Source organism: Ornithorhynchus anatinus, chromosome 5 (assembly GCF_004115215.2).
Source record: "Ornithorhynchus anatinus isolate Pmale09 chromosome 5, mOrnAna1.pri.v4, whole genome shotgun sequence".
In the NCBI taxonomy this organism is placed as follows: Eukaryota; Metazoa; Chordata; class Mammalia; order Monotremata; family Ornithorhynchidae; genus Ornithorhynchus; species Ornithorhynchus anatinus.
Genome location: NC_041732.1, coordinates 11,890,894 through 11,912,949, shown reverse-complemented (window position 1 = coordinate 11,912,949; position 22,056 = coordinate 11,890,894). Strand labels below are relative to the sequence as shown.

The window sequence follows — 22,056 nt, the reverse complement described above, 5'->3', positions numbered from 1 at the left end:
GAAATACCCTTCTGTTCGAATTAGGGCCTTCTGTTGTTTTTTGTTTTGGGAGTTGTTCTCCCTCCATTCCCTCTCTCACTTTCTGTCTTTCTCTTCCATCGCTAGTCGCCTACCATGAAGTTGTTTTGCAGCTCAGTCGCGGTCCACACCAGAGGGAGGTGGACTCTTCTGGCCTGTAAGGGTGATGTTGATGATGGTATTTGCTCAGAGCTACTGTACGCTGAGCTCCGTACCCAGCACTGGGGTAGATACAAGATGATCAGGTTGGACACAGCCCTTGTCCCGCTAGGGACTCACAGTCTAAGTGGAGGGTGTAATAAGTAGCTCACGGTCCGGGGTCCGCGGCGACCCAGGGCACGTCCTAAGCCAAAGTCAGGCTCGGCTAATGGGGTCGAGTAAGGTCCCAGCTTGGTGGTCGCACGAGGTATCCTGCTGAAAAGATCGTTGTGGTGGCCTGAGAGCTTCCATGTTCCCGAGTGCCCGAACGATTAGCAAATTAATACACACTTGCAGACGGAACGATGATTATGGTCCTTGTTAAGCACTTACTATGTGCCAAGCACTGTTCCAAGCACTGGGATAGATACGAGTTAGTCAGGTTGGACACAGACCCTGACCCATATAGGGCTCCCACTCTATATCCTCATTTTACGGATGAGGTAACTGGGGCCCAGAGAAGTGATGTGATTTGCCAAAGGTCACCCAACACATCTGTGGCAATATCGGGATTAGAACTCATGACCTTCTGACTCCCAGGCCCGTGCTCGATCCACTAAACTATGCTGCTTCTCAACAAGAGACTTACAAGCCCCGTCTCCCCACTGGGCACAAAACTTGAATTCTTCACAGTGTAATACTGATAGAATTCCAGGTTGCAATTACAGGTTGTAATTTTGATAACAACAAGGCTCTTTATTTTCGGCCAGCCATAGACAGCTCCCGGATCTGGGCGCTTGAGTGTATAATAATAATAATTAAAGATAGTATTAGTTAAGTGCTTACTAGGTCCTAGGTAAGCACTGTACTAAGCGCTGGGGTAGTTAGCACTGGAGTAATTAGGCCAGATACGGTCCCTGTCCCACATGGAGCTCACTTTCTAAGGAGGAAGGAGAACAGGTATTGAAGCCCCATTTTACAGATGAGGAAACTGAGACCCAAGGAAGCTAAGTGACTTGCCAAGATCACGCAGTAGGCAAGTGGCAGAGCCGGGATTAGAACAGGCCTGGGTTTTTTTTTACATCAGGCCACCCTTCTTCTCGTTTGATGCAGTTAAACCAGTAACCATCTGACCTGCTAATGCTCTGTTCGGAGTTGAAGAAACAGCATGGCCTATTGGAAAGAGCCCGGGCCTGGGCGTCAGAAGACCTGGGTTCTAATCCCGGCTCTGCCACTTGCCTGCTGTGTGACCTTGGGCAAATCACTTAACTTCTCTGTGCCTCAGTTTCCTCAACTATAAATGGGAATTCTATACCTGTTCTCCTTATGGTGGCATTTGTTAAGCACTTACTATGTGCAAAGCACTGTTCTAAGCACTGGGGGGGATAGAAGGCGATCAGGTTGTCCCACGTGGGGCTCACAGTTTTAATCCCGATTTTACAGATGAGATCACTGAGGCACAGAGAAGTTAGGTGACTTGCCCAAAGTCACACAGCTGGCAAGCGGCGGAGCCGAGACTAGAACCCATGACCTCTGACTCCCAAGCCCAGGCTCTTTCCACTGAGCCACGCTGCTTTTAGACTACAAGCCCCGTGTGGGACAGGGACTGTGTGTGATCTGATTACTTTATATCTACCCCAGTATGTAGAAACTGCTTGACACATAATAAGTGCTTAAGAAATTTCATTAAAAGAAAAAAGAAAAACCTCAAGTATCCATACCTCGTCGTCTTTCACGCACTGCATGGAGAGCTGGTTACAGTGAACCCAGAGGGAGTTACGGAGGATGGTGATCCGATCGGACTCCTGTAGCTGGAAGGCCTACAGCCCGAGAGAGAGGGAGAGAGAGTTGTCAGGAAGTTGGTTGTTGGCAATTTGTTCTCATCAACAGCAGAAAGAACCCAGGGCCATCAAAAAGACCAAGACAAATGAGAGAGAAAGAAGGACAAAAACTGAGGAATTTCCCCCGAGGGACATTTTTTTTTTCCCTAGCTGTCAGGATTCATGGTGGGCAGACTGGAGCGGGTGAATAGAGGCAAATGGAGAGCAGAGGAGAAAATCTGACTTGTTTAGGACTAGTTACCGAGGAGGGGAGGAGCCCCACCTGGAGCTTTAATGAGAACTTGGTATAGATCCCAGGTGTACTCCGGGCTAACAGCTGAGCAAGTCAAAAACTGTCGGAGTTGGGGTGATGCGATTTGGGAACTGGAGCTGTGCCTGAAGGCTGCAGGCTAGACCTGAAGCAGGCAAGGTAAGATGGGTCCCTGGAGCCTCCTACGTCTAGAATGGGCTTTTCTGGAATAGTCAGAGCTTGCGTTACGAGCTGCCCTGTTGACCAAAAAGCCTCAGCCTCATTCAGAGCAAAGAGGCACTCAGAGAGACGGGGGATGATTTTCAGCCTGGAAAACTAAAGCAAAGAACTGAAAACTAAAGAACTGAGCGGCTGAGTGCTCCGGACATTGTTTTCAACCCCCTTAATGCCTCTGCGGGATGTTCTCAAGGTCAAAGCCAAGAACGATGTTAAGTATCTGCAGATTCTGTTTGATGATTGCAAAGATCCCTTTTATATTCACTGCCAATCAGCCAATGGGAAAGAACTATCCCCAGCCACTGTTAGTATTTCAGTGTGATATTCAGGCCAATGAGCTCCTTAGGCATTTCTGGGTTTTCACTCATTTCCTCTCTCAGAGAATTCAAACGAATTCTTCCTCCGGGTGGACGGGCGCCCCAAGTCCGTAGCCGACGATGGCGAAACCCCATGCCGGCCCAGGGGATTTGGCGTTGAAAGTGTCTCACCTCGCAGGTGCTTCTGTGCTCCTGCTCCCACTCACACCGCACCTTCTCCAGGATGTCCGTGTTCAGTTTGTAAACCCTCTCTGGAAAACAAGCGCAACCCAGACACGGCTCACTTGATCGGGCTTAGCACGGGCTCTTGCCAGGGAGTTGGGGACGAAGGCTTTCCACACTATTAAAGGGTTTTAAGGGGTCTGAAATGACCAGCTGGGATCCCTGGCATAAAGAACTGAGCTCCCGGGAGCCTCAACTGGTGACCTTCTTTGGAGGGTACGGACGTGTTCTGATAAACACCTGGACATTTTCGGTGTATTTTCAGAATAGCGTTGGGTGGTCTAGCCAGGCTTACGTGGGCGAGTGAGACCAGAACAGAGTAAGGTATGGACTCGGCACAAGGCCTAGAAAAGGACAATCAGGCTTGGGCTAAGACAGGATCACCTGCCTCACCCACTCAGTCAATCCGTGTTATTAAGTGCTTACTGTGTGCTGAGCACTGTACTAAGGGCTTCGGAGAGGACAACATAACAGAGCTTCTCAGGTCTCCTGCTGATGGAGGCCCACCCAACTCGTCAACAGTACATCGCACCCGTGTGTCATCCGTGTGTGTCCTCCGGGACTACAAGTCCCAGAATCGCCTTGGGATAAATGCATGTGCTGAAATCCCACCCTCCCCGGCCATCCCATTGGGTTCATCCCTTTTTGGGCTGGATCATGGAATTCCACCTCAGAGACAGAGGAGAGTGGGAGAAGAGTTGCCAGGGAAGAGAGTGGGAAAGTGTCTCGAGTCCTGGAAGCTTCGAGGCTGACCAGGCTCTCTATGAATCCGGGTTCACGGGAGAGTAAGAAGGTTAATTGCTTTACCTGCTTCGAGTGCCGATTCCTTGCATTGCTTCGCTTTGTTCTGACTCTAGAATCCGAAAAAAGGAAACATGGCAACCTCTGCCTCGGCCCTGGACCCAGACTCAGACTGTGGGAGCCGCTGCAGAAATGCAAGGCTCTCTAGAGCGCATTTAACAAAACCGTTTAGTGAATATTCAAATGCTGCTTTCCATCCCGCCCTCCCCGCCCCCACCCCATAACCCAGTGCTCAAGGCCAGGGTTCACGTAAGGAAAAGTCAGGGGTGACCCTGCAGAGTCAAGACTAAACACCTTTCCTCTTCCAAGTCACGTGATCCTGTGATCTTCAGTGTTTAATCTGCACCTCCTTTCTGTCCTGTAACTTTTGAATGTGACATCAGGATCCATTTGGATCAGACTGGACAAGGCCCCGGCAGAGAGGAGCACCACTTCTCTTCGGCCCCTCCCCTCCGCCGCCCACAGAGCGGGCAGGCACCAGCTTCACGGATCACACTGCTGGCCCGGGAGCTCTCCCCTTTCCGAGTCGGCCCAAGCCCAGGTCGGCTGTGTGGCTACAGAGCTGAGAACAGACACATCCTGAAACCAAAAGCCCAAACTCCTTGAGGGCAGCCATTCTACAGTCCAATTATTACTTTGGGAAAATTCAAGGGCCAGCCGGATGGGCTCCCTAGAGCTACTCCAAGCCTCTAGGTTCCCCCAGAAAGACTAGAGTGTAACAGTAACAATAATAATATTCTGACTTTCTCTCACATCTTTTAATTTTCCAAAGTGCTTTCAAGAGCCTCATTATTTTTTCCACAACCTTCCCGGAAGAGAGAGGACCTTCCTGTATACTAAGCAGCGTGGCCAGTGGAAAGTGCCAGGCCTGGAAGTCAGAGGATCTGGGTTCTGGTCCTGCCTATGCCACTTGCTTTCTGTGTGACTTTGAGTGAGTCACTGAACTTCTCTGTGCCTCAGTTCTCCCAACTGCAAAATGGGGATACCGTGCCTGTTCTCCCTCCTACAGACTGTGAGTGCCATGTGGAAACTGATTGTCTGGTATTTACCCCAGTGCTTGGTATAGTGCTTAGCACATAGTGAAGACTTAACATATATTATTATTATTATTATTATTAGAAGAGCAGGTATCAGTATCCTTATTTTGGATGTGAGGAAACCGAGGCCCCCAGAAAGGATAAATAACTTGCCTTAAGCAGCGCTTAGAACAGTGCTCGGCACATAGTAAGCGCTTAACAAATACCAACATTATTATTATGTGATCGGGGTCAAGACCAGAACTAGATCCTACCTCTATGGCTTCCTTGCTTTTGGGGTGTTTTTTAATGGTATTTGCTAAGCCCTTACTCTATGTCAGCCACTGTGCTAAGCCCTGGGTGGATACAAACTAATCAGGTTGGTCACAGTCCCTGTCCCACATGGGGCTCACGGTCTTAATCCTCACTTTACAAATGAGGCAAGAAGCCCAGTGAGATGCAGTGACTTAACCAGGGTCGCATAGTGGGGAGGTGTTGGAGCCTGGATTAGACCCTGCTCCTTCTGACTCCCATCCCCGTGCACCACCCATTAGGCAGTACTGCTTTGTTCTTTCCACTAGACCACGCTGCTCTGACATCTGGCTTATTTTAGCCTTTGGGGCTCCCACGCCCGGCACAGAAGCATAACGTACCTTCTCCACCTGTTTCTGGTTGCCCGAAGCACTGATCCGCTCAGAGGTTAGTTCGGCTTCGTCTGCATCCCTGCATTTCTGCTCGTAGGACTTCTTGGACTGAGGGTGAAAATGGAACCCGTCTGGATCTCGGGAACTTAGAGTTCAGACACACTGCGAGTAAAGACCTCCATTTCTCCCCAGGGAGGAGAACCCGCCCAGTGGAAAGCTTCCAGCTTCCCAACCAGCCTGTTCCCTGTCCAGGATAGATAGAGCACCAGACGCCTTTCATCCGTTGCTTTTATTTTCAGCACCCACCCTCCCCGTCTCCGCCTCCACTTCTGCTTCGGTGTCCGAAGTGGCACCTGCTTTCACAGGCACCTGAGGGGAGTGAGGTAGGGAGCAGGGATTCTGATCCTGATCCTCAGGATCCTGTGGGAAAGCCTGGAAGGGTGCGGCTGGGAAAATCTAGCCGTTATTCAGCTCTGCCCAGCTCTAGAGAAGCTTGAAAAACAGGCAGGAAACACCCACCCTCACTCCACCTTGCAAAATGCGAGAGAAGAGGAAAATGGCTACTTACTTGGCTGTCCAAGTTGAACCCCAAATCTTCTCTTCCCCAACCCACACTTGGAGCTCTGCTCTGCCCCACATAGTTTACTCACCCGCGGTACCTCGGAAACGCCAAGGCCCCCATATTTGGAGGCATCCGAGTACACAGAACCTACCTCCATTGTCTTCTTGTATAGGGACAGTTTGCTCTTTTGTATTCGATCCATAGCCATCTCATACTAGGAGAAATAACACAGTGGAACAGATGAGCCCAGTTCTCAAGAACAACTCCGTCGTACTCACCCAACCGTTTAGTACGGTGCTTTCCACGTAGTAAGCGCTCAATAAATACTGTTGATTGATTGAGAGCAGAAATAAATGTCTCTTGCGTGTTTGTGTGTGTGTTCACACCTATGTACGTTCTGGAGAAGGGACCAACTTTGAGAACTAAATGTTAAAGCGCCTTTTCCCAGGAACTCCGAGGCCCAATTTCATTTCTGTCTCAAGCTATGACTAAAAATGCCTCTCAGGCCCCCAAAATCTTAGGCCCGGGCCCAACCCCAGGGCAGTAAACACAAGCGTGCACACCAGGCTCTGCTGCTTTGAAAAGGCGCCTCGGCAACCCGCTCCACTTTAAAGGCCACAGACCTCATGAGTGACACCTACACTCACTGTGGTGGCTGCTCTGGGTGACGTTTCCATTAATAGCAGCAATGACCGATTTTTTCATTTTCTCATTCGCTATTTCTTTCTATCTCCGGGTTCTAAAATTAGAAAAGAAACAAAAGGCCCTCCATCTCGGGGCTCAGGGCTCCGGAGGGTGGTGTCTTCTGAAATCCAGCAGTTTGCTGCTTGCTGCTGTGGCTGGTTTTCTGGGTCAGACGAGGGCTCGAGCCTTAATGCTCAGCAGGGCAACTTGTCCCTCTGAAAGTGGGAGGTGGCGGAGAGGATGGAGCCCAGATTGAGACAACTCCATGCTTTCCTTCACTAGAACGCCCTGCTCTCTTAGACTTGTCCCCGTGTTGGTCAGGGACTGTGCGTAATCTGCTTATATTGTAACCTCTCCAACCCTTGGGACAGTGTTGGACGCATGGCTTTACGAATGGCTTTACGAATGCCATTTTAGTAATAATAATAACGATAATAATGAGAACCCAGAAAGGCTGATGGCTATCTTTTCCCCGGTTTTCAATATATTGTTTTCCAACATTTTGCCAACCAGTGCCCTTGATTCTTTTGTTCCCATCCTATGTAGGGAAAAAATAGTATGGTGTTTATTATTTATTTATGTTTATGTCTGTATCCCTGTCTAGACTATAAGCTTGTTGTGGGCAGGGGACTTGTCTCCCAACTCTATGTTGTACTCTCCCGAGCGCTTAGTACAGTACTCTGCACACAGTAAGCGCTCAATAAATACCACTGATTAATTATTGGATCCATCCTGCCTTTTCACCTCTGAATGCCACTCCATCACCCATTTGTATTGTGTTTCAAATGTCACAACTGCTTCTGGTCTCAACCCCGTCGAAGTGTACTTTTTAGCATCCTAATCAAGGATGTTTATTGAGTACTTATTGAGTGCTGAGCACTGTACTGGGTGCTCAGTAGCGTATGGAACAAGAGATTTGGTAGAATGATCCGCAACCACAAGGCGCTGACGGGCTTGACACCGGCCAGTCCGGATTTGGAGATGACGTTCCACCTTAGGGAAGCAGCTTGGCCTAGTGGAAAGAGCACAGGCCTGGGAGTCAGAGGACCTGGGTCCTAATTCCAGCTCTGCTGGAATGACCTGCTGTATGACCTTAGGCAAATCACTTTTCTTCTCTGTGCCTCATTCACCTCATCTGTAAAATGGGAATTAAATCTCTTTCCCTCCAATTTAGACCGTGAGACCCACGTAGGTCCGGGACTGTGTCCAACCTGATTAACTTGTATCTAGAACAGTGCTTGACACCAAGTAAGCACTTAACAAATACCACAATTCTTTTTATCATGGGTGAAGCATTCTGACCTTGCCAGCAGCCCTCAGTGATTTTTATTCATCCTGGGAGAGTGGCTATTTGTAAAGTCGCTCTGAGCTACAGAGTAGAGGTTCCAGGTGTCTCATCCCTCTTCCTCCCACCCTTGCTTGCCTCTAGGTTTCAGCTATGTCGCTGCTTTAACTAGTTGCATATTCTAACTCTCCGCCACTTGGCAACCTCCTCACACACCCCACCAGCTCATCAGACTCTTTCCAGGAAATCCTGCTATTTGCACCCCAGCTGAAGCAATCATTCTAACTCGAAGACGCACACAGCTTGTCCCAGCAGTCAACGTCAGTGTCACTAAAAGGGAAATAGAGCCGTGATGGAAATAAGGGGGCAGAACTTAAGTTTAGAAATAGAAAGAAAACGGTCCCTTCCCTCTCCATTTTCTCTAAACTTAGAAATCCATAAAGGAAAGGGAAGAGAACCAGGCTGACCCCTGGCTCTCAGTCAGTCGATCAATCAATGATGTTTATTGAGCACTTACTATGTGCAGGGCACTGTACGAAGCATTCGGGAGAGTTACTACAGCAGAGTTAGCAGACGCAGTCTCTGTCCACAACAAGCTAGAGGGCTAAGCAACATTTTGGAATGGACTAAACCAACGTATATGAGTGAAGAGGGAGGGTTGAATGATGGAATTTTGCCTGCCCTGAAGGTTTTATTCATGGTTTTATTCGAATCAATATGATCTATAGCATTGAGGAAAGGTATCCAGTCCAAATGGATGTTTGGCCATTAATCAGAGTGAAACTGCCTTAGTCACCGCTAAATGTCATTTGAGAGAAATAAAGAGACGGGCAGAGAATAGAAGTCGCGGGCCAGAAGGGTACAGATAAGACTTCTTCCACTATTCTTTGCATGTCATGCAGGCAAGCAATTCTGAGGTGGGGGTGAAGGGAATGTTTGGGGCTCTAATTAGGGTCAAGAACACTTGCTTTGCAGATTGTTGCTTGGTGTGGAAAGGATCTCTAAGCAAAGTAGCTTTTCAGAGGGAAGTGGGCGTGGTCTCTAACTCTCATCTTCTTGACTCATCCTCCCTTCCCCAAACCCCCAGTGCAACTGAGAGCGAGGCCAGCGGATGAAGTCATGGTGACTCAAGTTCATCAGCTGCTCATGCTCCATCTGGAATCTTGGTTTAATTTATGAGGGATTTGGCTTCTCTTCCCTGTCATATGCTTCTCTTTCCCTTGGAACACAGTAAAGACTTTGATCTAGGGTTCTTGACCAGTACTAAGCACTGGGGTAGATGCAAGCCCAATCAGGTTGGACACAGTTCCTGACGTCTCGGGGCTCACAGTCTTAGAGAAGCAGCGTGGCTCAGTGGAAAGAGCACGGGCTTTGGAGTCAGGGCTCATGAGTTCGAATCCCAGCTCTGCCACTTGTCGGCTGTGTGACTGTGGGCAAGTCACTTAACTTCTCTGTGCCTCAGTTCCCTCATCTGTAAAATGGGGATTAAGACTGTGAGCCCCACGTGGGACAACCTGATTCCCCTATGTCTACCCCAGCGCTTAGAACAGTGCTCGGCACATAGTAAGCGCTTAACAAATACCAACATTATTATTATTATTATTATTAATCCGCATTTCCCAGATGAGGTGACTGAGGCCCTGAGAAGTGAAGTGACTTGCCGAAGGACACACAGCAGACAAGTGGTGGGGCCGGGATTAGAACCCAGGTCCTTCTGACTCCCAGGCCCATGCTCTAATCGCTAGGCCACACAGCAGCATCGTTTGCGGCCAAGCTTCACTGCCCTGTTACTAGGCATTAGGAGGTGGACAAGAAACGCCAGTAAGATGTCCTCGTTAAAATATAAACTCCTTGGTGGCAGGGAACAGCTTTAGTGCTTCTTTTGTACTTCCCAAGCACTTAGCATATGCATTTCATTTAGTAGGTGCCCCATAATTACCATTACAACAAGATCCCTACCCAAAAAAACTCCAGTTGCCTGGTGAGATGGTTCAGTCCAGAAGCCTCTGACCACATACGTCACAAAAGCAAGTGGTTACGCCTAAAGTTTTTCCAACCAGAGGCCAGGAAACCCTGAGTAAGTTAATATTCACTCCATCCTCCCCTCATAGCACTTATGTATCTATTCTTATTCTCTCACATTTCCCCTATCAGAAATTTATTTTAATGTCTGTCTCCTCCTCTAGACAGTAAGCTCCTTGAGGGCAGGGATCGTGTCTACTAACTGTTGTATTGTACTCTCTCAAGCGCTTAGTTCAGTGCTCTTCCCAAATCAAATGCTTAATAAATACCAGTGGTTGACTTGGGGGTCCCTTGGGGCCTGGCACGCTCCTGAGGGCTAAGAGGGGATATCTTGGAAGAAGAGAAGGCGAGGTCTCGAAAAACACCTGTTGGGGAGAGCGGCGAGGGGAGACTCCGACACGAGGGGAAGGCCATGGAAATAGTGGATGTCAATCAATAAGCGGTTTTAACTGGACACTTCCTGTGTGCAGAGCACTGTACTAAGGACTTGGGGAAGTATATCAAAAGGGATAAACTAAATCTGGGCACTGAAAGTTCCAGCAAGACTCTCCGTGCGGTTTTCACAGACTTTAGGCCCCGAACAGGGTGCGGACTGTAAGCCGATGGCTAACTGAGGTGAGGCACATAGATTCCCCTCGTTCCTCAGCTAACCTGCCGGCCTCCTGAGAGAAGAAGGGACTGCCCACGATGCAGAGGAAGATGTGGAAGCCTGGGTTAGGGGGCCCCTAACTCAGGGCTACTTTTTTTTTACGGTATTTGTTAGGTGTTTCCTTTGTGCCGGGCTTGTCTTGCCTCGTCATGCCTTCAAGTCGTTTCCAACGCACAGCGACTCCACGGAGACATCTCTCCCCGAACGCCCCGCTCTCCATCTGCAATCATTCTGGTAGCGTATCCATAGGGTTTTCTTGGTAAAAATTCGGAAGTGGTCTTCCACTGCCTCCTTCCACTCAGTAAACTTGAGTCTCCGCCCTCGACTCTCTCCGGTGCCGCTGTTGCCCAGCATGGGTGAGTTTTGACTTGTAGCAGATGGCCTTCCACTCTCTAGCCACTGACTAACCTAGGAATGGAATGGACAGGCCTCCGCTTGACTCTCCCTCCCGTAGCCGAGACTGGTAGGGTACTGGAAACTCTCCAGGTGCGACCCTGAGAGGGGAGCTCTAGAGCTGATAGAAGCTAATCAGGTTGCAGATAGTCCACGTCCTACGTGGCGCTCAAGGTCTTAGTCCATGTTTTACAGATTAGACGACTGAGGCACAGAGAAGGTAAGTGGCTTGTGCGAGGTCACGCAGCAGGCAAGTGGTCGAACTGGGTCCAGAACCCAGGTGCTCTGACTCCCAAGCCCAGGCTCTTTCCAGTGGGCCATGCTGCTTCTCACTGCTACATTGATCCATCAATCAATCGATCACATGTATTGAGCGCTTACCATTCCGGCACCCCTCACCTTTTTTCTTTGTTCTTTCTGTCTTTCTCGGAACTCCTCGATACTCTTCAGTTCCTCTTTCAACATCAGCGCTAGCTGGATGTGAGAATTTCCCACATTCTCAATTTCTAGAAAAGAGCAGAATTTCACCGACTCGCACGGCGGATTCTTGTACCATCAGAATTGCTTTACAGCCGCTAATTTCCTAGTTCCTTCATAGCCACCCAGGGTCCCACACACTCCTCCTCTGCCTCCACTTCACCTTTTTTCTTCTCAACTCCCAGAGGCTTATCGGGAGACTCCGTTCCCTAGAGATGGGAGGGCCTCACTTGGAGATGACAAATCATTTGTACCCTCAGATCACATCCCTTCTTTGGGGCAGATTTGGCATAAGCTGGAGAAGGCAACATTCAATCAGGCCAATGGTATTTTTTGAGCACTTACTGTGTGCAGAGCACTGTACTTAGCACTTGGGCGAGCACAACGTAATAGAGTCAGTAGACCGATTCTGCCCTGAAAGAGCTGACAGTCTAGCGCAGGAAGAAATCGGAAGATGTGAACTTGTCTTCTAATCGGTTCCCTCCAAAAGGGCTTTGACTCTTGGAGATCATTCATTCATTCAATCGTATTTATTGAGTGCTTACTATGTGCAGAGCACTGTACTCAGCGTTTGCAAAGTACAATTCAGCAACAGAGAGAGACAATCGTTGCCCACAATGGGCTCACAGTCTAGCATTCTAGGGGGAGACAGACAGCAAAACAAGTAAATAGACATCAATAGCATCAATATAAATAGAATTTTATATGTATATATATATATATATATACATCTGAACAACTAAAACAGGCATTAAAATCTCCTTCTAGACTGTGAGCCCATTATTGGGCAGGGATTGTTTGTATTACCTCATCTGTCAAATGGGACTAAGACTGTGAGCCCCCCGTGGGACAACCTGATTACCTTGTATCTACCCCAATGCTTAGAACAGTGCTTGGCACATAGTAAGCGCTTACCAAATACTATTATTATTATTACGTGAAAGACAGTACGTGAGGAAGCAGCAAAAACTTACGTTGTTTCAGGATGTCAAAGGAGGCTTTCAGGGTGCTGGAAAACAAAACACACTTATTGAGGCTGTGGGGAGAAAATCTGTCATCATCGATAGAAAGATGTGTGAGCAGGAGTTGTGCAGCCAAGCACAACGCAACCCTAAAGTCCCGGGCAGGGTTGGCCGGAGGGCTACTTCTCAAGTCCCGCTGAGCCCCAGGTATCCCACACGGAATCTAATAATAGCTCCAGAGGAACCGGTGCCATCTTTATTTGATTCCTAATGATACGTGTGGAATCAAGCTTCGACCCAGAGCCCGGTGCTCTGGGAAACCCTGCTGTCAACACTGTGAAGTAACCAAATCAATTGCATTTATTGAGCACTCTCTGTGTGCAGAGCACTCTACTGAGCACTTGGGAGAGTAAATCATAACAGTTGGTAGTAATAATACTCACTGTGGTATTTGTTAAGTGCTTACTGTGTTCTAAGCGCCGGAGTGGATACAAGTAAATCGGGTTGGACATAGGCCCTGTCCCACATAGGGCTCACAGTCTCAATCCCCATTTTATAGATGAGGTAAGTGAGGCCCAGAGAAGTGAAGTGATTTGCCCAAGGTCACACAACAGATATGTGGAGGAGGAAATCCTTCTGATTTCCAGGCCCGCACTCTATTTACTATGCCATGCTCCTTCTCCAAACTGGTAATTGGTAGACCAGTTTCCTGTCAACGAGGAGCTTACAGTCCTGTGAACAGACTGCCTGAAGTGGGTGGGGTGAGTGAGGAGTCCTGCATATAGCCAGACTTGCCCTTCTCCAGCTTAATGTTTCTCTCATTCAGTGCCCCGGTGGAGCCCAGTCCACTCAGTGGGGCACTGAGAAGCAGCCCGGCCTAGTGGAAGGAGCTCGGGCATGGGAGCCAGAAGACCTGGGTTCTAATTCCAGTTCCACCACATACCTGCTGTGTTACCTTGGGCAAGTCATTTCACTTCTCAGTACCTCAGCTCTCTCAGCTGCAAAATGGGGACTTAATGCCCATTCGCCCTCCAACTTAGACTGTGAACCCCATATCATCTTGTATCTATTCCAGCGCTTAGTACAATGCTTGGCGCATAGTAAGCACTTCATAAATTCCACAATTATTATAATTGCTATTATTGAGAGATAGTATGGACCTGGGAGTCAGAGGTTCTAATCCCGTCTCTGCCAAATGACTGCTGCGTGACCCTGGATGAGTCATTTCACTTCTCTGGGCCTCCTCCTCCCTCCTCCTTTGATCGTGTGCCCCATTAGGCACAGAGACCGTGTCCAAGCCGATTAACTTGTATCTATTCCAGCTCTTTAGAACGGTGCTTGGGGCACAGTAAGCACTTAACAACTGCTCTGATTCTTAATTATAATAATAATAAATCCAGAAGCTGAGCTGGGGTTCTCATCTCAATTCAGAATTTCCTTTCAGCAGGTCTCACCCAGTGGGTGCTAGATCAATAAGCTCACCAGTACAAGCCAACTGGTCATCAGCTTCTGGCACATCTGCTGAGCCAGGGGACCCTTTCTGCAGCTTCCTCGGCGGCTCTGAGCGCTGCTTTTGGGATTCAAGAGTAAAGCGGTGGGAAAGGGGAAACTTTTCTCCGGTCGTTAAGAGCCGTGCTGGGATGGGGAATGGGCTTAGATCCCGGGGTAGCTGGCATTTGAGATGGCAGCCACTTTGGGCCGACAGGCTACTACTGAAATGATAAAAACTGAAGATTTCTAGGCATCCTAGCTCTGGCGTCTGCACTCGGCGTCTCCGAAGCCTTTCTTACTACAGCACTGGGCCCCAGCTGGAAAGGTTGGAGGTTCGCCCCATGCCCCTGGGAGTGCTGACAGAACTGGTTCAACTGAAGGGATTTCTATGAGGGAACTAAAGCCTGTCGGTGATGTAAAAATCCAGAAACTGCCTCCTCTCTCTCTCTCTCTCTCCTTTTCCTTCCCTCTCTCCTCCCTTCCCTCCTCCAGCTTGGTAAAGCTGACATTCTAGACAAACACCCCATCGTTCCTGACAGTTAGTGAATTCTCTAGAATTCTCTAGAAAGGACTCTGCTGGAGGTCAGTCAATCAGTGGTATTTATTGAGCACTTACTGTGTGCAGAGCACTGTACTAAGCACTTGGGAGAGTACTGTACAATAGAGGTGGTAGACATGTTCCCCGCCCATTAGGAGCTTACAATCTAGAAGGGGAGACGGCCGTTAATATAAATAAATAAGTTATGGATACGTACATAAGCGCTATGGGGCGGAGGGAGGGGTGAACAGATGGAGCAAATTCAAGTGCAAGAGTTGATACAGAAAGGAATTGGAGGAGAGGAAATGAGAGCTTAGTTAGGGCTCTAATGTGTGCCCCGGAGAGAGGTAACCGGGGATTCATTCGATAGTGTTTACTGAGCACTTACTATGTGCAGAGCACTGTACTAAGCGCTTGGAATGTACAAATCGGATGAAGACCCGAACAGCAAACCGGAATGAGAATCCAGGCTTGTGACACTGAATCCCAGCTGGGCTCCTGGTTGGCTATCACACACCGGGTGATGCCCCATCTGGTACCCCATCTCCCAAATGGGACAGGATAACATTAAGCTTTGCGTGCTCTGGAACCTAGGCATACAGGTGAAACAGTGCACAAGGCAGCTTCTCTAAAAACAATTCAACCCAAAATCCTACTAAAGGTGAGGGTTGGCTGCCAGAAGGACCAGTCAGTGGAGGTCAGTGGACCAAATTTCACACCAAGAAGATTCCCAATTAATCTGGCCTTCAACCCTGGTGAGGGGATTTGAAGATGAAATTTGACACAGCCATATCAGCATCATTAAAGACGCTCCTAAAATGGACACCAGAAATACACCCAATTTGGTTTTGACGTAAACCAGAAGGATTCGGCCAAAGAGGGGTTAACAGACTGGGCAAAAGAAAACAGAATGAAGAAAGGGAAAATAAATTTAAGAATTAATCTGAACCGCATCCCATGGACTGGGAGCCAACCTCATTAAATTTTTAAACGGTCGATGGGTTTTTTCAGCTCCATTCTCTTCTTCAAAGGAACCTGCTATAATTTCACAAAATGCAGCAACATGAGAATACGTGAGAATAAAGGAACGAAGGAAAATGAAATGGGCTGCTCGGTTCCGAGCCTGCCGCCAGCTTCGTCCAGAAAGAGCTGCGATCACCAAGAGACCATTTCACTTGGTAAGTCTAAAGAGAACTGAGAACAAGCCAGTGTGCTTAGAGATTGTGTTCGTATATGTGTGGGTGTGGTGTTACTTTGCAGAGGCTTCTGGATTGCTCTGAGGGGAAGAGCTCAGGGGGGATTTATTCCTTTCTTGCTATTTGTTTCCCTCTGAAGAACCGAGCAAAGCAGACCTCTGCCTCGTAGTTGGATCTTCTCCTGCTGCGGTGGCCGCTGATGACCTCAAATTCCACACCCAGAGAAGCGCGTGACTTCATGGGTGTCCCCCCAAGTACCTAGAGGGACCAAAGTGGCCACCATTTGCCTGCTTTGTGATCTTGGACAAGTCACTTAACTTCTCCGTGCCTAGGTTACCTCATCTGTATAAAGGAGAGGAGGACCGAGCCCCATGCGAGACACGGACTGCGTCCAACCTGATCCTATGGGCCACCTTCCTGAATTAATCTAATTTCGTCCTCTTCTGGAGTGTCTTTCCTGGGGGACCCCTGACCTCTCCCCCAACTTGATGGTGATAGTTCTCACTCAGGGTTACTCAGTTCAGCAGTGATGCAGGGTTGAGCTCCACTGCACCTTAATACAGCTGTGAAAACAAGCAGCAACCCATGTGCTCAGGGACAGTCATCAACCGGGGAGATGATCTATTGAGGCGCTGACCACACTCCACCTGGCCTTTCCATTCTCTTCTAGGTTGGTTTTTTTCTGTGTTTGGGGCGAACTCTGAGAGAGCGCACTACAGACAGGTGCTTGTAGCCTGAGTCTCACGAATCCTTCCGTCACAATGCTGCCCGGATTAGTTTCTTAAAAACTGTTCCGTCCGTGTCCCCCCACTCCTCCGAAATTTCCAGTAGTTGCCTATCCCCTTCTGCACCTTTCCATCGGATTTAAAGCGCTCACTCTGCTCTCTTCCTCCTACCTTACCTCGCTGATTTCCTACTACAACTCAGCCTGCACTCTTCACGCCTCTAAAACCGATCCCCTCACTTTACCTCTTCATCGTCTGCCTTGCCGATGTCCCCGTGCTCACATCCTGCCTCTGGCCTGGAAGTCCCTCCCTTTTCATAGCTGACAAGTGCTCAGTAGAGTGCTCTGCACTTAGTAATTGCTCAATACCATTGACCGACTGATTGATTGTCTCCTACACTAAACCGTAAGCTTGTTGTGGGTAGGGAACAGGTCTACCATCTCTACTGTAGCTAACTCGCCCAGGTGCTCACTAGAGTGCTCTGCCCACAGTAAGTGCTCAATAATTACTGTTGATTGTTTGATAAGAGAACTGGGGAGAGAGGGCAAGGTGGCATTAGTAAATAGAGGGTGGCTCCAGCATAAGTGTTGGGGGTAACTAGGATTTTCTCAGCTGGTTTCTGAAAATTATCAGCAAAACCACTGTAGAGGGTGATAAAAGTTATGGTTACAAATCACGTTGTGACAACTCTTTAAATCACCTCCCCGCACACTTCCACCGCCCACTGCTGTGAGGCGGATGGCTCAACGTTACTGTTGTACCCAGTTTACAGGTGGGAAATAATAATAATTACGGTATTTGTTAAGGATTTACTATGGACGAAGCACTGTGCTCAGCGCTGAGGTAGATACAAGATAATCAGAAGCAGCATGGCCTAGTGGATAAAGGATGGGCCTGGGAGTCAGAAGGATACGTGTTCTAATCCCGGTTCCACCATTGTCTGCTGTGTGATCTTGGACAAGTCACTTAACTTCTCTCTTCCTCAGTCACCTCATCTGTAAAATGGAGATTAAGACCGAACCCCCGGCGGGACGTGGACCGTGTAGCTCGTATCGACCCCGGTTTAGACTATTGCCTGGCACATAGTAGGTGCTTAACAGATGCTATAAAAAAATTCCCGTCCCACGTGGGGTTCACCGTCTAAGTAGGAGAGAGAACGGGTATTGAAGCCCCGTTTTACAGATGCGGTAACTGAGTCACAGAGAAGCGACATGACTTGCCTAAAGTCACAACAAACAAATGGCAGTGCTGGGATTAGACCCCAGATCCTCTGACTCTCAGGCCTGTGTCGTTTCCACTAGCCCACGCTGCTGCCCAGTTAATCGGAAAAGCAAAGCAGATTCCCCCCGTAGCACTCCGCTTCCATTATTTGTAAATATTTTTACGTCTGTCTCCCCGTCCTCTTCATCATTAGAAAGTCAGCTCCTTGGGGCCAGGGAATGTGTCCCGAGCTTCTGCTGTTCAACGCATGGCTCCCAGTAGGTGGTCCATAAATATCCATTCCTACGGTACCCAGAAAGTCAGCTAGGACTTGCCTCACAGGCTCCTGACTCCTCGCCTGGTGTTTCCGGAACTGTCGTCCTTCCCACCCCAGTTGACCTATCCACCTCAAAAAAAAAAAAAAAAGAAAAAGAAAAACAAACTCAAAAGAAGAAATGGAAATGGCAATGAGAAAACACATTTGGAACCTGGACCTATGCTCCATCTCCTCAGTACCCAGACCCTGCCAAGGACAGTGCTCTGCACACAGTAAGCGCTCGGTAAATACCGCCGACTGATCGATCGAGTGCGGCAGCTACCTCTGCGAGATCCAGTGGTCTCTGGGGTGAGACTCCTCGTGGACTGAAATTCAGCGGCTCTTGTCTGGGTGCCCCGGCTTGGTTGGGATGCAGCTGTTAGCCCAGGAGAGGCCACCGGGCCAGGATAGGTTCAGTGTTTCACAGCACACACGGTCCCCGAGGCATCACTTTGGTCCAGTGTCCAGCCTGGGACATAATAACTTTACTGGCGGTTAGCCCAGCAGACAGCTTCTGGGCTCTTCCATGGCAGGGTTGATTGGGTAAAAGGCCTTTATTTCATTTGGTGGATTAAGAGGGAGCCTTTGGTTATTTTTAGATAGCTAGACAGATGTACTGAATGTATTATATGTCAGCTGTGTGACTGTGGGCAAGTCACTTAACGTCTCTGTGCCTCCGTTCCCTCATCTGCAAAATGGGATGAAGACTGTGAGCCTCACGTGGGACGACCTGATGACCCTGTATCCACCCCAGCGCTTAGAACAGTGCTCTGCACATAGTAAGCACTTAACAAATACCAACATTATTATTATTACATGAGAGAGAGAGGTACGTATATGCATTTCTCTAGATCGATAGACATAGGGCGAGAGAGATCTACATACATACATCTAGATAGGTAGATAGATAATTGGTAGATGACAGATTGATAGATGACAGAGCTAGAGAAGCAGTGTGATCTAGTGGCTAGAGCACAGGCGTGGGAGTCAGAAGGTCACGGGTTCTAATCCTGGTTCCACCTTGGGCAAATCATTTCACTTCTCTGTGCCTCAGTTCCCTCATCTGTAAAATGGGGATTAAGACCGTCATTCATTCACTCAATAGTATTTATTGAGCGCTTACTACGTGCAGAGCACTGTACTAAGCGCTTGGAATGTACAAATCGGTAACAGATAGAGACGGTCACTGCCCTCTGACGGGCTCATGGTCTAATCGGGGGAGACGGACAGACGAGAACGATAGCGATAAGTAGAATCAAGGGTCCTGTGTGGGAAAGGGACTGTGTCCAACCCGATTACCTTGTATCTATCCCGGCGCTCAGAACAGTGCCAGACACATAGTAGGCACTTAAATATAATAAGGAGAGGTGTATAAATATTTATGAGTCCTTGTTGCTGCTAAACACATAATAATAATGAATAATAAGTGGGGCATTTGTAAAGGATTTACTATGTGGCAGGCACCATACTAAGCGCTGGGGTGGATAGAAGAAAATCAGGTTGGGCACAGGCCCTGTCCCCCGGTGGGCTCACCGTCTCGATCCTCATTGAGAAGCAGCGTGGCTCAGTGGAAACAGCCCGGGCTTGGGAGTCAGAGGTCATGGGTTCCAATCCCGGCCCCGCCCCTTGTCAGCTGTGTGACTGTGGGCAAGTCACTTCGCTTCTCTGGGCCTCGGTTACCTCATCTGGAAAATGAGGATGAAGACTGGGAGCCTCACATGGGACAACCTGATGACACTGTATCTCCTCCAGCGCTTAGAACAGTGCTCTGCCCAGAGTGAACGCTTAACAAATACCAACACTACTAGCTCAGTGGCAGGAGCCCGCGCCTGGGAGTCAGAGGTCTTGGTTTCGAATCCCGGCTCTGCCACTTGTCAGCCGTGTGACTGTGGGCAAGTCGCTTAGCTTCTCGGTGCCTCAGTTGCCCCATCCGTAAAATGGGGATTAAACGTGAGCCTCACGTGGGACAGTCTGATGACCCTGTATCTCCCCCAGTGCTTAGAACAGTGCACATAGTGAGCGCTTAACTTAATTTCTCTGTGCCTCAATTACCTCATCTGTAAAACGGGGATTAAGGCTGTGAGCCTCATGCGGGACACCCTGATTACCCTGTATCAACCCCAGCGCTTAGAACAGTGCTCTGCACCCAGTAAGCGCTTAACAAACACCAACACGATTAGAAGCGGTGGAAAGAGCCTGGGCTTCGGAGTCAGAGGTCATGGGTTCGAATCCCTGCTCCGCCACTTGTCCGCTGTGCGACTGGGGGTAAGTCACTTCGCTTCTCTGTGTCTCAGTTCCCTCATCTGTAAACTGGGGATTAACCGTGAGCCTCACGTGGGACGACCCGATGACCCTGTATCTCCCCCAGCGCTTAGAAGAGCGCTCCGCACGTAGTAAGCGTTCTTGTCTGTCTCCCCCGATTAGGCCGTAAGCCCATCAAAGGCCGTCTCTATCTGATGCCGACTTGTTCATTCCAAGTGCTCAGTCCAGTGCTCCGCACCTAGTAAGCGCTCAATAAATACTATTGAATGAATGAAGCGCTTAACAGATACCTTGACTCTATTTACTGCCATCGTTCTCGTCTGTCCGTCTCCCCCGATTAGACCGTGAGCCCGTCAAAGGGCGGGGACCGTCTCTATCTGTTGCCGACTTGTTCATTCCAAGCGCTTAGTACAGTGCTCTGCCCAGAGTAAGCGCTCAATAAATACTATCGGATGAACCTGATTATTCTAAGGGGTCGGAAGCCGGTCCTGGGGGAGGAGGGAGGCAGGGGTGACCGGCAGGGGGCGCCGCGCGGCAGAGCGGAGAGGCCGCTGGAGCCCGGGAACCGGCTTCGGTCGGGGGGCGATGTCGTGGGGGGGGGGGGAGGTATGTCGTGGGGGGGGAGGTATGTCGTGGGGGGGGAGGTATATCGCGGGGAGATATCGCGGGGAGATATCGGGGAGCGGAGCCGAGCATCGCAGTGAGCGGGCAGCGCCGCTGCTCGGGACGATCCTGCCCTCTGCTGGCCAAACCCCGTCCCCGCCACCCTCCCAGCCGCCGCATTGGCCCGGCCGGAGGGGGCCGGTTGCAGGATTCAGCCTCCTGCGGGAATAATAATAATGCTATTATTATGAATAATGATAACGTTGGGATCTGTTAGCTAGTTAGCTGACAAATGGCAGAGCCGGGAGTCGAACCCAAGACCTCTGACTCCCAAGCCCAGGCTCTTTCCACTGAGCCACGCTGCTTCCCAATACTAATGTTGGTATTTGTTAAGCGCTTACTATGTGCGGAGCACTGTTTTAAGCGCTGGGGGAGATCCAGGGGCATCGGGTGGTCCCACGCGAGGCTTCCGGTCTTCAGCCCCATTTTACAGATGAGGTCACTGAGGGACAGAGAAGTGACTTGCCCACAGTCACACAGCTGCCAGGTGGCAGAGCCATGTTGGTATCTGTTAAGCGCTTACTATGTGCGGACCACTGTTCTAAGCGCTGGGGGAGACACGGGGAAATCGGGTTGTCCCACGTGAGGCTCACAGTCTTCATCCCCATTTTCCAGATGAGGGAACTGAGGCCCAGAGAAGCGAAGTGACTTGCCCACAGTCACACAGCTAAGTGGCAGAGCCGGGAGTCGAACCCAAGACCTCTGACTCCCAAGCCCGGGCTCTTTCCACTGATCCACACTGCTTCCCAATACTAATGGTGGTATTTGTTAAGCGCTTACTAGGTGCAGAGCACTGTTCTAAGCGCTGGGGGAGATACAGGGTCATCAGGTCGTCCCACTTGAGGCTCACAGTCTTCATCCCCATTTACCAGATGAAGGAACTGAGGCCCAGAGAAGCGACGTGACTTGCCCACAGTCACCCAGCTGACAAGGGGCGGGGCCGGATTGGAACCCATGACCTCTGACCTCTGACTCCCAAGCTCGGGCTCTTTCCACTGAGCCCACGCTGCTTCTCTACCCTTCTTCTCTTAAAAAGCAAAAAGAAGGGGGGGGGGAGGTGAGGGAAACTAGGACTGCCCAAGGAGGAGAAGTGAAGGGTCGCTGACGTCCCCAGAACGTGCGCCCGAGATTCATTCATTCGATACTATTTATTGAGCACTGTACTAAG

At 49.5% G+C, this 22,056-nt stretch overlaps 1 protein-coding gene and 1 non-coding gene across 3 annotated transcripts in view; both read right to left on the bottom strand.

Annotated features, from left to right (window-relative positions):
• PSTPIP1 (proline-serine-threonine phosphatase interacting protein 1) overlaps positions 1 to 22,056 on the bottom strand; it is a 99,791-nt gene that overhangs the window by 12,554 nt on the left and 65,181 nt on the right. The window contains exons 4-11 of one of the 2 annotated variants that reach the window (XM_029066297.2): positions 17,983 to 18,054; positions 12,510 to 12,544; positions 11,458 to 11,564; positions 6,177 to 6,239; positions 5,473 to 5,571; positions 3,810 to 3,855; positions 2,952 to 3,031; positions 1,878 to 1,976 (exon numbers count right to left, since the gene is read on the bottom strand). In XM_029066297.2, the coding sequence (XP_028922130.1) occupies positions 1,878 to 1,976; positions 2,952 to 3,031; positions 3,810 to 3,855; positions 5,473 to 5,571; positions 6,177 to 6,239; positions 11,458 to 11,564; positions 12,510 to 12,544; positions 17,983 to 18,054 (601 nt within the window). The remainder of the gene's footprint in view (positions 1 to 1,877; positions 1,977 to 2,951; positions 3,032 to 3,809; positions 3,856 to 5,472; positions 5,572 to 6,176; positions 6,240 to 11,457; positions 11,565 to 12,509; positions 12,545 to 17,982; positions 18,055 to 22,056) is intronic. The other variant, XM_029066298.2, reaches the window with a different exon arrangement.
• LOC114812468 lies at positions 11,032 to 11,169 on the bottom strand. The gene has a single exon (XR_003760121.1). It is a non-coding gene; the product is annotated as a small nucleolar RNA SNORA7 (small nucleolar RNA).